General features: G+C 35.9%; 1 protein-coding gene across 1 annotated transcript in view; it reads right to left on the minus strand.

The window, feature by feature from the left end:
* The window catches only part of LOC150100923 (pseudouridylate synthase RPUSD2-like), a 189,896-nt gene extending 175,481 nt beyond the window's left edge, over window positions 1-14,415 (minus strand). The window contains exons 1-2 of the mRNA XM_090401804.1: window positions 13,996-14,415; window positions 4,091-4,163 (exon numbers count right to left, since the gene is read on the minus strand). Coding sequence (XP_090257930.1) covers window positions 4,091-4,163; window positions 13,996-14,112 — 190 coding nt within the window. The 5' untranslated portion in view covers window positions 14,113-14,415. The remainder of the gene's footprint in view (window positions 1-4,090; window positions 4,164-13,995) is intronic.
* Window positions 14,416-15,934: the final 1,519 nt, after the last annotated feature.

Genomic DNA, 15,934 nt, shown 5'->3' on the forward strand with positions numbered 1-15,934 from the left:
TTGTGAAGTGGATTTTAGGGTGCTGGCTATTTAGATGCACTAAAAATGTATTCAATGTGTCTAAGCCATGTGGCCAAATAGCAAATACATCATCAACATAGCATAGCCAGACTCTTAAACCGAGTGGCTGTGTTGATAGCTAGTTTTTCCAGATGTTCTATGTAGAAGTTGGCTGGGGGGGGGGGGGGGACCCATAGCTGTCTCATCTAATTGTTTGTATATTTTTCCTTTCCATGTAAAATAACCTGCCTGTGCTGTGAATTTAAATAGCTGAAATATATCTCATCAAAATTGTGAATTTAGTAAGTTAAGTGTGTCAATCAGTGGTACATTAGTAAATAATGAGGTGATATCAAAACTCACCATTAGGTCTGAACTATTTAAAGTGTGGTTTTTTAAAATACTTTTTAGGTGGGTAAAATTTTTAACAAAAGAGGGAGAATTGTTTGTGTAAGGGGCTAGTAATTTGGCTAAATGTTTAGCTAGTTTATATGTAGGACTGTTTATACTATCTACAATAGGATGCAAAGGTGTACCTTGTTTGTGTATTTTAAGAGCACCATATATTCTGGGTGTTTTAACGTGCAAAGGTGCGAGTTTTTTGACAATTTCTTTTGGCCAGGAAGTGACTTTGTTCTATAACTTGCACGCCTTATTCTTTTGTGAGGTGGTGGGATCTCGATCTATGATTTGATATGTAGACCGGTCTTGGAGCAGTGCATGCATTTTGCTTTCATATTCTGTTATATCCATTACTACAGTGGCGTTTCCTTTGTCTGATTTGGTTATTGTAATGTGGTTATTATTGCATAGTTCTTTTAGAGCTATTATTTCTTTATGTGGGATATTATTTTTGGGAGGCTTAGAATGGATTAGGATATTGGCCACGTTCTAACCTAATATTATTGGCTATAACTGGAGGCAAGTGGTATATCCCACGTTCAACGGAAGTCATTATTTTGGTTTTAGGAACTTCATAGATATTTCCAGTTTATGGGGGAAAAAAAAAAAAACTGTTTCAAGGAATATGCTGGTAACTCATGATGAAAGAAATTTGTATTAATTTACTCATTAGCTTTTAAACCCTTCTATTTGTACAGCCACACAAGATAAGAAGCTTTTCCCGATTGGTTGCATTTGTTATGACATGTGTAACAGGAATTTTTCTGCTTAAGCTGGCCAAAATACTGAATCTTTCTACTGATTTGGCCAAATACTGAACAAAACTGAATATTTGCCAAATCCCTACTAAAAATCCATTCTTATTTCTAAATCAATCCAAAACTTACATTTCCAAATTAAAAGTAGCAAAAAAAGGTGAACATACAGGCTCCTGGAACAGAGATCTTTTTTTTTTAAGCAGTGCCATACCAAAGCAACTCCTGTATCAAACATTGTAGAATTTTTGATATCATTAACTCTTGCAATGGTCAATTTCCAAACTTTTAATTTTTAAATATTTGGTTCTGAAAGCACCTCTGTGGTACACCGAAAGGAACAAATGACAGGATAATGTGCCTTTTGAAAGGAAAAGACCAGAGTTTCTCATCATAACAATTAAGAATCTTTACATGGACTTTATCAAGTAAAGGTGAGTGAGCCAATTGCATATGGAAGTAAAACAGTTTTCTCGCTTGTAAAAACTGGTTTTTCATCTTACATACAGGCAAATTGGCCAGAGAATATGCACAATTAACAAACAATAGATAGTGGAATATGTAGAATTCATATTCTACATATTCCACTATCTATGTAATGTAGAACAAGGGAACATCATATGTTATGATGAACCCTTGGACTCTATGGAGGTGTCATGTAATAATGGAATTTTAATATTTTTTCAATCAACAGCTTTACATTGCCAAACTAACATGCTCTAGACTCTTCCTTCAATAATTATAACTAACATTTTGATGAACTTTTCTCTTACGAGGGTTGTTTGAAAAGTTTAGTAAAGAAATAAATTAAACACATTTTTTTGGAAAAAAATCACCTGTATTTCTCAATATAGAGGTCTACACATTTGGTCCAGTGAGTTTCCAATTTTTTCATCACATGTAAAAAGTAGGATTTGTCAAATTGTGCAAAATAGTCATTGACAGCCTTGATGACATCCTCGTTTGAAGAAAATTTTTTCCCGCCAAGCCAAATTTTTAAGTTTGGGAAGAAGTTACACAGGGCCAAGTCCACAGAATACGGTGGATGTGGAACTAATTCAAACCTCAATTTTCATGCAATTTTGCCATTGCGAAGGCCGATGTGTGAGATGGTGCATCGTATTGATGAAAGAGCACTTTTTTGTGCCAATCTTGGTCGTTTTTCAAATGCATCAAACCGTTATATCTACAAGTGTCATATGCCTAAAATAATTTGAAGGAGAAGGATACCAGAAAGGCTACTAATAGGCAAGAGAGAGAGCCACAATTCTTTTCTCACACTTAAAAAACCGACAACTTGATACAGTGAATTCAAGTCTCGTCACCATCCTATCCAAAATGCAAGTGCCAAAGAACACCTTAATCTATTATGATGCTCATATCTGTTCAACAGAAGTGCTTTTACATCTTCTGTTGTTATGGAACTGCTTTTACAAAAATGTTAATTTAAAAAAATCATTAACTACCCATAAGAGCCTGTGTAGCTCAGTAGAAGTGGCATTTGCACTCTACAGCGCTTGACTACACGAAGAAAGGATTTGGTGGTTCAAATCTAGTCGCTGACTAGAGGAAATTTTTCTAAGCCTTTTTTCGACCGGTTCCCGAGTTAGTCGATCTCTGGCACGGGCTAGTGGGTTTTTCATCCCGGAAACTCAGGTTTTTCATCCCGGAAACTCAAGAAAATCGACCATCAAACTCACTATTTTCAGACATTAAAAATACTGTGTTAGGGTTAGGGACCATGAGATGTCGGCACTAGCTTGCTGCCTTCTTCACTGCGTACTGATGAATCAGTGATAGCCTTGGGCCAGCAATCTCTCTGATCGGCTGCCAGTGGAGACTGAACTGCCCACTCAGTCTCCAAACATTAGATAGGGTAAACGGCCCTGCATACTCCCTATAGGAACAAATAGGCATTAGCTGTTTTTTTTTTCTTTTAAGAGTTATAGTTTTCCTTTTGTAATCTGATGGTTTTGCCTTTTGGCTTTTTCCTCACAGGAAAAAGGCAAACTCTGATCACCATTCTCTACCTCCCACCATCATTCTCTAACAGGCATAGTATTTCATGTGCTATATCCAAGATGAATTGGAGAAAACAGTTAATAATAATATGGTAACAATAAATCTCATATAAATAACAATAAATAACAATAAACAATAAAACAGAAGAAATTATAAAAAGAGTGTATGTTAAGACAGGTAGAACAAGAGATCATCCCTGGAAGTTGTATAAAGATATAGTGAAGAGGGGTGTGAGGAGTAGATTTTTTACATGGAGAGTCGTTAGTGAGTGGAATGCACTGCCTGAGTGTTTTGAGTGCAGGTAGTGTAAATAACTTCAAAGCTCATTATGATAGACATGTTGCTGGTTGAGTGAGCCTATCATGATGAGTCTGTTGATTCCGTGGAGGTTACCAAATAATAACAATAATAATAATAATGTAATCCCACTATTTAGACTTATTTACCTATCATTGCACAAAAGATGATCTTGATGTTAGGTTGAAAATTTTGCCACCAATTAAACAGAACATAAGTTTTTTATGTTTTAATTATTGCACTATGTCTAAACTACATGTCACTCAGGTCTCTTGCAACATTATGTAATTTATTCTAAAAATCATATGACCATAAATCTCGCATAATATAAAATGACTATATTAAGTCCTGAAGATAATGATATTATTTTCTTTCCATATATAGTATTTAATTAATAATTTCTATTGATTTAATGTCAAAGGACAAAGCTTTGACATTAAAACAACAGAATTTAATTTCTTATTGGAAAAATTTGCTGACTAAAATCCTGTTTATCACAAATGCATTTCTAATGCTAAGTAAGAATACAGGTAGCATACTTAGTGAAAATGGAAAACAAACAAGAAAATAAAGTATTTTAATAAATGAAACTATTAGCATAAAAATGAGCTTACCATTATCAAAATAATAAGTACTTTCGTTTAAACACTCATCACCAAATCCAGAAGGACGTATTCTCTTCTGTGTCTGAAAACAAACACAGTTTAGATATTTATAACTCTAAATCTTGCTCAAATGAAAGAATAAAGATAGACATATAATAGACATATATCTGGAGTGGTGGTCAAGATTTTGAAAAGTTGGTTAGAGCTCACATTCAGAAATGGGTGGTTAAAGAATCTCTATTTTGCAATGAACAACACAGGTTAACTAAGGGAGCATCTGTTTTAGCAACTTGCTCACATTCTATAATAATGTTACCATTGAGTTAGACAAGGGGAATGGATACACCATGATACTTTTGGATCCTGCACATGCTTTTGACAGAATACAGCATGGAAAACTGTTGTATAAATATTGATGGCTGAATGACATATCAAAAAGTGATATGGGGGAGATGTGAATCTGCAAGAATGAAGGTAACTAGTGGTGTACCACAAAGATCAGCCTTTGGTCCATTGTTATTATCTTTATATTAATGACATTGGGGAGGATTTAACATGCAACATATAGATATTTTGCTGATGATGCAAAGGATAAGCAGGATTATCAAGAATGTGGTTGATATGCAGCATTTGCAGAATTATTTGAATAGGCTGGAATTGTGGGTACAGTTAAATGGTTGTCAATTTAATGTTAGTAAATGTAAAGTCATGGACTTTGTTGTGATGAGATATCCAATGTCACACATTATATTAGCTGGCCTGGTTGGCTGAATGGTTGCCCACTTTCTAACCATCGTAAGTTCAAATCACACCATGGGCATGGATATCTGTAATTGCCTTTAGGTGGGAGACGAATTTCATCACCTGGTGTGAGGCCATCGCCCTGCTTATTGAAGGCCTGAATTGATTTACTTATTGATTTACTAACATTAAATGGTTGTCAATTTAATGTTAGTATCACCTGGTCAATTTAATGTTAGTAAATGTAAAGTCATGGACTTTGTTGTGATGAGATATCCAATGTCACACATTATATTAGCTGGCCTGGTTGGCTGAATGGTTGCCCACTTTCTAACCATCGTAAGTTCAAATCACACCATGGGCATGGATATCTGTAATTGCCTTTAGGTGGGAGACGAATTTCATCACCTGGTGTGAGGCCATCACCCTGCTTATTGAAGGCCTAAAGTGGCTTGAAAAAGTTCCATCTCTGGTCTCTAGAGCATGGTTTCCAGACCACGTAAGGATAAATAAAAAATTACAAAAAATATATATATATATAAAACTGATAAAAATGGGAAAAAAATCCTTAGCCCACCAACCACGGTGGGCTAAGGATGTAAGTGGGAACCACACATAAAAAAAAAAAAAAGATATACATGAAATTATGCTAGAAGAAGAAATCAATCAGGCTAGAGATCTTGGAGTTTTAGCAGATAGGAAGTTGAAGTTCAAGGGCCATATAGCAAAGATTGCAAATAAAACTCAGAAGACAATTGGAATACTGAAATGAACTGACATGTAAAGAGAAAAAAGTATTTTTGCTTCTTTATAAGGCACTGATAAGACTTCTCTTGGGCTATTGTTCACAGGTCTGGTGTCCTGATTTCCATGGTAATTCTGCTAAGGTAGAGGTGCAGAGGACAGTGTTACAAATATTCTAATTGTAGATTACGAATTATGAAAATAATGTTAAATCTGGTGTGAGACAATGATGTACATCATCCCCTCTGTTATTCATTATCTATATGGATCACATTATGAAGGAAAGTGGTATTAAGCATGATGTCAAAATTGGAGATGTTAATGTCAGCTCTTTGCTTTATGCTGATGGTGTTATACTTCTAAATAAATCCGCTACAAGTCTGCAAGATTCTCTGACTAAATTGAATAGCTGTTGTAATAGATATGGTATGAAGGTCAGCAATAAAAATACAAAGACAATGAAAATAGGCAGAATCATTGAAAATGTCAACTGTGCTGTGAATGGAGAACCTGTGGAACAAGTTAAACATTTCAGCTACTTAGGCACAATTTTTACTGAAGATGGTAAATTAAATATAGAAATAGACAACAGAATCAGTAAAGCTGGTATGGTGGGAAGTCAATTAAATAAATTCATGTGGAATAAGAGAGAAATTAGTCTGAACACTAAATTAGCTGTATACAAGACAGTGTTCAAACCAGTTTTAACTTATGGATCTGAGAGCTGGGTCAGAAGTTAAAACACTTGACCAAAGACTAGAGACCACAGATATGAGAGTCTCGAGAAAGATTATAGGCGTGAACAGATGGCATCACTGGCAATATCATATTAAAAACGAGGATATTAGGAAAGAACTTGACATTGTCAACATCCAGGAATGCATTAGCAGAGCTAATCTCAGGTGGTATGGTCACTTAAACAGAATGGGCAAAGAAAGATTAGCAAAACAAGTGTTCTCTGCCAGGCTGGCAGCAAAATGACCCAGAGGAAGACCAAGATATAGGTGGATTGATATGGTACAAAGTGCCTTAGACGATAGAAATATAAGGTCTGATAATGTTGGAGTCTTGACAAGTAACAGACTGATTTGGAGGATAGGTGATAGTACTACATGAAAAATTTACATCATTAGTAATGATGTAAATTTTTCATGTAGTACTATCATATTCTGTACACCCCTTGAGGGTACATGTCAGGAATTTGATGATGATGATGATGAAAATAGACTGAGAATTTGTCAAAAGTGGGGTGATATGATTGAGACTTGAACATTTCTGAAAGAGTAATATAGGATTTCAGTGGATAGAATTTTTCATTTTATGGAGGGTGGGGAAAGGACATGACTGCATCCATGGAAGTTGATAATGAATCATGCCAAGAGGTGGGTGACAGCTAGATTTTTCGCTCATAGAGTGGTGCATAATTGGAATGAATGGCTAGTGGATGAGTGTGTGTGTGTGTACGTGGTGTGAATAAATTCAGGAACAAGTGTGACAGCTGACGAGAGTAGTACATTGTCTCTCTTGATGATTCTCTGACTCCCTAGAGTTCTCTCTTAATAATAATTTTCTTTTGCCTACTTAGTAAATTAGCTAAGCAGGCAATCTGATTTAGTTCTTTTCATCATGCATGTATACACTTTGTACTGCTCAAGGGAATGCTGATTTTTTTTTTTTTCTTTGTAACTCCTGCATTATGATGCTACTCATCTATTCAACTTCCCATTGAATAGTATGATACTGCTCCCCTCAAATAATCTCTTACCATTTCTCTTGCACTACTAACATTATTCTCTTGTAGCAGCTTCTTATTCATTGCATAGCTCCAAGCTACCTTCTGAGTGTATCATGATCACTAGCTTTTGTAGTTTCACATATACACCTTCTTAACTGAGAAAACATGTTCAGCAAGCAGCCAGAAAAAGGGTGCAGATCTCTTTCCCCATCTGGAGGTAAAATGGCTACCTTGGTTATAGATACATCTCCTGATGCAATTACCAGATTCAGTGCACCATCACATGCTGTTTCAGATAATTATGCCTTATGAACCATCATCCTCATTCTTAAATTCCTCCTTAACTTGCACTTTTGCTAGTTTCACTTCTTCAGCTATCATCAGCAAGATCCCTCCTTCCATCCTATTCCCTTTATTCTTCCTGAAAATAAAATACCCTTTATATTCTCCCTATAACTAAATCATCTTCCATCAACCAAGTCTCAACGATACTGTGAATTTTTAGCTGACCAAGTCAAGTTTGACAAAAATGCCAAAACGTTTTATTTCTGATGCTTCTGACATTTATATGCATGCATTTCAACATCCTTTTGGATCCACAATTACCTTTGAATGATACAAGTTTCAATCCATTCATATTTGAAACCTGTGAAACTGCTTAGTATTGCATGACCATTTCTGTATTCACACTCATTTGGCTCCGGAGCCCGACCCATACTTGATCCATCCGCCAATACATCCAGTTTTCCTGATTTTGCGCTTCCATTCTCTCAGTGAACACTTTCTCCAAACATCTACCTCAAAAACCATTCAAATGTAATCCATGAAGCATGTAAAAGTCCTTTCTTCTAACAAATTCACTCCAGATATCTATAAACTGCATACTATTCCTCCTGCATCATTGACTTATTTGCAATCATGGCCATTTTCAATTTATTGCTACCAGATCAGTCTGATTAATGTCTTCAAACTTTTATTTTTTCAATTTAATAACATAAGTATATTTGATCTGTATTTTAGTTTTGTAGATCTGGAAAAGGAATACAACAAAGTGCCCAGGGAAAAACTTTTCAAAACATTTCAAACGTATGGGATGAATAGAACATTATATAGATTATAAAGCAATACATAGTCTCTATTTAAGTTGTCAGTCAGCAGTCAGAATTGAAGGAAATACAAGAAGATGGTTTGATGTAAAATCAGGGTTAAGACAAGCGTGCACATTATTTCTACTCTTATTTATCATCTATATGGATCACATTATGAAAGAAAGTGGCATCAAGTCAGATATTAGAACGCGAGATGTCAAACTTAGCTCTTTGCTTTATGAAGATGATGCTGTACTCCTAAACACACCTAGTGAAAGTCTCCAGGTTCCCTAACTAAATTAAATAACAGCCATAACAAACTTGGCATGAAAATCAGCAATAAAAGACCAAAACTATAAAAATAGGCAGGAATATAAAAAACTTCAGCTGCATTCTGAATGGAGATCGTATAGAACAAGTAAAATATTTCTGCTATTTAAGCAGTTTTTAGGGAAGATGGCAAGTTAAATCTGGAAATAGACAACAGAATAAGGCAAAGCTGGTATGGTGGGGTAGCTAGCTGAATAAATTTATATGGAATAAGACAAAAATTAGCTAAAAAACCAAACCAGCAGTATACAAGAAGGTGTTCAAACCAGTTTTAAATTATGGATCTGAGAGTTGAGTTAGAAATAAAGGACTTGATGAAAAGACAAGAGACCATAGATATGAGGGTAATGAGAGAAATTAGGAGAGTGAACAGATGATGACAATGGCAAAATAATATTAAAAATGAAGATATTAGAAAGGAACTTGACATTATTAGCATTCAAGAATATATCAGCAGAGCTAATCTGGTATGGTGGGGTATTGATGCCAAGATGACAGGAAATGGTAGAGGAAGACCAAAGTCCAGATGGACTGATTCAGTCAGAAATGGCTTAGAAGCATAAAATGTTAGACAAGATATTGGAATGCTCGCAAGTAATAAACTGATTTGGAAAAAAATTGTTGATAGGAGATTAATGGTAATGTAAACTTAATCATGTAGTGCTATCATAGTAACTTGAACACCTCTTGAGGATACATATCAGGAAATTGATGATTTTAAAACATACAGGAGGGGGGGGGAGAGAGAGAGAAAGAGAGAGAGAGAGGACAAGGAATCATCTCTGAAAGTCATGGTGACATTTTGCAGGAAGAATGGTCACAAATTCCATTATCTTATGTGCATCCCTTGTATCAGTTTATTTCATGTTGAATTCATGGTGTTCTAACATCACAATGGACTACAGCTTATTAATAAAAAATTCCCCAAAAATTTGTAGATGATTCCATTATTTTGATAGCCCCATATATGCTGTAATTATCATCTTTTGAAACCATAAGAAAAAACTCGAGCGCCCATAGCTCAGTCGGTATAGACAAAGCCCTTTGGTCAGAAACACTTGGGTTCAATTCCCGTCCATGACATGAACCATTATCTGGTCTCTTTTGAATAACGGTGAGTTAGCCAGTCTCATACGAGGGCAGACGGTTTTTTCCTCTTGGAAACTCTGGTTTTTCATCCCTCAGAACAGACAAACCAGCCAGTAGAACCCACGGAATTTACAAACAAGAATACTTAGAGGACTCTGTAGGCCAATAACCTGCAAGTTTGAATTGGAGATGATTAACAGACATCAAAAAACCTTGACACCATCAAGGTAAAAGAGGAGGATTAAGAAAGAAAGAAAAACAAGACTAGGTTTTTGTATCAAACAAACATTATAAAAATATGAATGGCTTCAAACATGATTATGTATCTGGTGAAGGGCTTGAAATATATGCTTTGGATTTAGACATTTTGAGTATGTCTGGGGGGGGGGGGGGAATTCTACAAGGCCAAATAGATTGCATATCTAATTATAAGAATAGGCTAGGTGATAATCTATGATTATACACAAACACCAGGAGAATCAGAAACAAAGGGGTTGAGTTCGTTACTTTACTGAATATGGTGTGGCCTAAAATTGTTGGAATTAGTGAAACTTGGGTATCAGAAAACATATATGGTAACTGGGATTGAGTGTAAATGGTATACTATTCTTAGGCATGACAGAAGAGATAGGAGAAGAGGGGGAAGTACTAATAATGATATGAAATGATTTAAGTCCAGTTAGGATAGAAACGAAAGAAAACAATCATGGTAAAAATGTCCCATGTACTGGTAAGTCTGAGGCTATCTGGTATAAAGTGGAGGCTAACAGAATGAAATATATGGTGGGGTGTTATTACAGACCTTGCGGCTCAGTTCCAGGGGACAAAGAAATGCATCACCAATTTAAAAAGCCTTATGGGTGCTAAACAAGTGATCATTATGGGTGACTTTATTATCCAAACATTGATTGAGTAGAAGAGAAATCTCATGATAACAATGAAGAGGAATTTATTGAATTGTTGTGAGACAACTTTCTCAAGCAGCATGTGAAAGAAGGAACTCAAGGTCAAAGAGTGTTAGATTTGCTCACAACATCAGAAGGGGTCTCTGTTAAGAATATGACTATTTTATCACAAGTTGGTGATAGTGATCATGATGTGTTTTCTTGGAAAGTATCTAATTATATTAATGTTATCATTAAAACAGGTTACATGCTGAACTACAAAGCTGGAAATTATGATCAACTTAGGAAAATACCATCCTTGGAAACATTTTATCAGTTACAGAATGGGGGGGATGTCAGAAATGCATGGGAATCACTTTGAAAAAGTGCTGAAATTAGGTGGTATCTGAATGCATTCCTAGTGGTTGAAGAATAAATAGGTTGGGAGTGAAATGGATGTGCAACTATAAAGCAAGAGATCCACAAGAAGAAGAAGATGTGAAAATAAGAGTGAGAGGAGGTATGAAATATATAGAGAACAGGCCAGAAAAGTAACAAGTTTGTGCAGAAAGCTAAAAATTGGAGTATGTAAAGAAATTGGCTATGCAGGCTAAAGGTAATCCAAAAGAATTTTATCATTATGTTGCAAACAAAGAAAAAATGAATGCGGAAGAATAACTTGATACTGAATACAGATGGTACTCTAATGTCAAAAGCTAATTAGATTGTTCAATTAATGAGTGCTCACTTTGCTAAGATATACCAACCCAGTGTATGTAACACAGTGCAACTGTTATATTGGATGAAGAAATAGAGATGCATGAGAATGAGGTTAAAGAGCTAATGCATAACCTCAATAAAAATTTGGGAATAGGGATAGATGGAATATCAGCTGAATTGGCTAGGTCCTTCATGTGTTTGCATAATTTGAGTCTCAGCTCAGGAATGATACCACAAGAATGGAAGAAGCGTATGACAGTCCTAGTGTGCAAGGATAGTGCAAAAACTGATGCGTAACTCTGACCTATCAGTATCTCTGGTGTGGAAGATTGTAGAGAAGGTGATAAGAACTCACATATAGAAATGAGTAGAGAAACACGCTATACCCTGCAAGAAACAGCATGGGTTTACTGAAGAAAGGATGTGTATTAGCAATTTTCTCATATTTTATAATGTTACAGCTGAGTTGGATAAAGGGAATGGATACATTATGATAATTTCGGATTTTTCATATATGTTTATATATGGAATATAAACTCTTTACTTGGATAAGCAGATAGTTGACAGACAGACATCAAAAAGTGGTATACGGGGGTTTGTGAATCTACCAGATTTAAGATGACCAGTGGTTTCAGTCCTTATGCCATTGTTGTTCAATCTATCATTAATCACATTAGGAAGGGTCTGACAGATGTTCTATTTGCCAATGGTGTGTTGACAGACAGACGTCAAAAAGTGGTATACGGGGGTTTGTGAATCTACCAGATTTAAGATGACCAGTGGTTTCAGTCCTTGTGCCATTGTTGTTCAATCTATCAGGGATGTTACTGATATCCAGGGCAGGGCAATCAGGGATGTTACTTATATCCAGCACTTACAAAATGATTTAAATAGGCTGCAAATTTGTGCTAATGAAAATGGTTGTCAGTTTATTGTTAGTAGGTGTAAAGTTATGCACTTTAGTGTTATGAGATTTCCAGTGACATACTATATTATGTTATATACTATAAGGTTATGGCATTCATTTACACTAGAAACTGGTGAGGCTAGGTATCTTGGTATAATAGTGAATATGAATTTGAAGTTCAAAGGTCACATAGCAAAAGTTGTAAAAATAAATCTCAGAGGATAATTGCAATGTTGAATAAAACTTTGACATGTAAAGATAAGGAAATCATTTTGTCTCTTTATAAGGCCTTGATAAGACTACAGCTGGATTATTGTGCAGAATCCAAGACTCATGGGTTCAAAAGGGATAAAGAAGCCGTGGAAAGGATGCAAAGAAGTTACAAAGATTATATCTAGATTATGAGGACAGATTGCGAGTATGCAAATTACAAACTGTGGTTAACAGGAGAAAGAGGAGTGATATGATAGAGGCCTCTAAACTTCTGAATGGGTGTCATAGAACATCATCTGATGAAATTTTTCATCATATGGAAGGTTGGGAGAGAGCTTAGGGGGCATCCATAGAAGTGAAGTTTGTTCGCAGTCAAAAAAGGAGTAAGAGCTAGGTTTTCTCTCACTGAGCAGTAAGTGGAATATGTTGCCTTTTGGGGGGGGGGGGGGGAAATAGTGAGTGCATCTGGTGTAAATGAATTGAAGGGAAGGCAAGACGGCTGGTCTGGGCGATTTATAGCCCCTCTCTCTCACTCTCGATTAGTCCTTGACACCCTGGAGGTCACATATGATAATAATAATAATAATATAAAAGTTAAGGTATCAGTTAGAAAAAACGAATTTTTTTAGACCACTCTGTGTATACTTCTCATCACAAGATATATATTTTTTACAGAACTCTACAGGATTCATGGCTGTAGTTGCTTAAATGCACGTACATTCACATGAGTGATGGTTTGGCTTTCTCGATATACCTACCCTTGTGGAATGGATTAGTCATGAACAGCTACTTTATTAATCCAGCAAGCTGCCTGATGGTGCTGTGAAAAATAGGAATGATTAGCAATTTTGAATAACTTTAAGAGGTTCATTTGATGAGAAGATAGGATATACAACAGGAATTGACATATTCCAAGATGTCTGGTAGCTAATTATACCTAAAAATTCCACTCTTACACCACCAGCAGATTTAATGAGGGAGGGGTTTTCTATATATTCAAACAAACGATGGGTAGGGGAACACATAATACCATGCCTACCATACGAGATCGCAAAAGTTTTAACTGCACATGGATGACCAATGGAGTCCCAGTATGAATTGTGTTGCATTTTTATGCATCTCCACCCGAAGTTCTAAAGGGATTTTTCTTAGTTTAAAAAAATGCGGTAAAAATAGAATCTGATGTATTACTGAATTTGGCACTAGTTCGAACTACTTCCGAAAAATACGCCTAAATATTGTTAAAAAAGGCATTCTAACCACGTCTCTGCAATTAAAATGCGCGTGTCATTGTATGTTGCCGATTGTAAATTTTTTTATCGCAACAGCCAGGAAGCTACTATTTTTGACTTCAATTTGTGTTCTGTTTACCACAAATCTGACTGGCAACTCGCTACTGACTCCGCACGCAGGGTTTATTAACACTTCTTGAAGAAGCGTTCTTCATAAATATTGTGACTTACCCTCTTGGAAGAGCCGTCAATTTCATCTTCTAATTTCCTTTTTAAACACTTTTGCTCATTAGATGATACGATATCACCTCCCTCAACCTTTAACTGTTCCTCATTAGAATTAATCATTCTTGATTTTGATTTATTAAAAAAAGAATGAACCGTGATTGTCGCGAGTTAAAAAAAAAAAATAGAAATGACAAAATAAAACTCCAAATGAATTCTACATTGAAAAACAAATATAGAGGAGAACCAGTGCTATTGTCATTGGCACTGCTCTAAATGCAACATTATACTCTAAAACTGTATTAGAAATAACTGACGAAAATGAACTGCAATCATATAATTTAATGTTTTCTTTGATATCACCTCCAAGCATAACAACTTTTAGCAAATTTCGTAAACAGAGCCATCTGTAAAATTTTATTTCAAGCAAATAATTTTATAGCTAGCATAGTACAATCCCGGAGCATGTGGAGGAAGTACTAAGTTTACTCTTTTAAAAGTTTTTTTTTTAATCGTCAAACATGCAAAGTTCAAAAATAAAAAGAAAAAACATGCGAAGTTCACCATTTCTTTTTAAACTGTAAAATAAGGTAAAGAAATTAACCCTTCATATATATATATATATATATATATATATATATATATATATATATATATATATATATATATATATATATATATATATATATATATATATATATATATATATATATATATTAAAGATACCAAGCAATTTTAAACCTGGTTTTACTCCATTTCCCAAGTAAGCAAACAGACTAAAAGTCAAGTTTGCGCCTGCAATTGATGCAAGTCTAACTGATCCCACAGGTAGTGCAGGACCAGGGCAACTCGTGGCAAAGGCGGAACAAGCTCCGATCACTAATCTTAATATTTACCCTTAATGCCAAAACACATCTCCAAGAAGGGGATGTATGATGTTTTGTATTAAAGGCAAGGGGCCACTACCCAGACCGGTTTCGACCTTTATTGAGGTCTCGTCAGTGGGAGCTAGGCTAGAAATACCAAGATTTAGTAATACAGAGCTTGTAAATATTTCACCAAAACAAGTTACCATAAGGTGTTTTAACCTTATTAAATAAAATCTCTGGAGGAGATATAAATGTAGAAAGTATTTTTACCTTGGGTATAAATATGTTAAAGATACCAAAAAAAAAAAAAAATCAGCTAACGCCTTTTTTATTCCCGTATATACGGGAGTAGGCGAGGCCATTTAGCCCTATCTAACTTTTGGAGACTGAGTGGGCAGTTCAATCTCCACTGGTACCCAATCAGAGACAGATGGCCCAAGGCTATCACTAATTAAGCGGTACGCAGTGAAGAGAGACGGCTCAAATGTGCCGCCATCTCGTGGTCTCTAACCCTAACACAATATATTTAATGTCTGAAATAATGTGGGTTCTACGGTCGATTTTCTTGAGTTTACAGGACGAAAAACCCGAGTTTCCGGGAGGAAAAACCTGCTTGCCCGTGCCAGAGATCGACTAACTCGGGAACCGGTCGAAAAAAGGCTTAGAAAAATTTCCTCTAGTCGCTGACTAGACTCGAAACCAAGACTTCCTTCGTGCGGCCTAGCGCGATGGTGTGCAAACGCCACATCCACTGAGCTACACAGCAATTTTAAACCTGGTTTTACTCCATTTCCCAAGTAAGCAAACAGACTGAAAGTCAAGTTTGCGCCTGCAATTGATGCAAGTCTAACTGATCCCACAGGTTGTGCAGGACCAGGGCAACTCGTGGCAAAGGCGGAACAATAAAGAGACGAGACCTCAATAAAGGTCGAAACCGGTCTGGGTAGTGGCCCCTTGCCTTTAATACAAAACATCATACATCCCCTTCTTGGAGATGTGTTTTGGCATTAAGGGTAAATATTAAGATTAGTGATCGGAGCTTGTTCCGCCTTTGCCACGAGTTGCCCTGGTCCTGC

Source organism: Typopeltis vanoorti, chromosome 12, assembly GCF_054136105.1.
Source record: "Typopeltis vanoorti isolate ZY-2024b chromosome 12, IOZ_Tvanoo_1.0, whole genome shotgun sequence".
NCBI classification, from domain to species: Eukaryota; Metazoa; Arthropoda; class Arachnida; order Uropygi; family Thelyphonidae; genus Typopeltis; species Typopeltis vanoorti.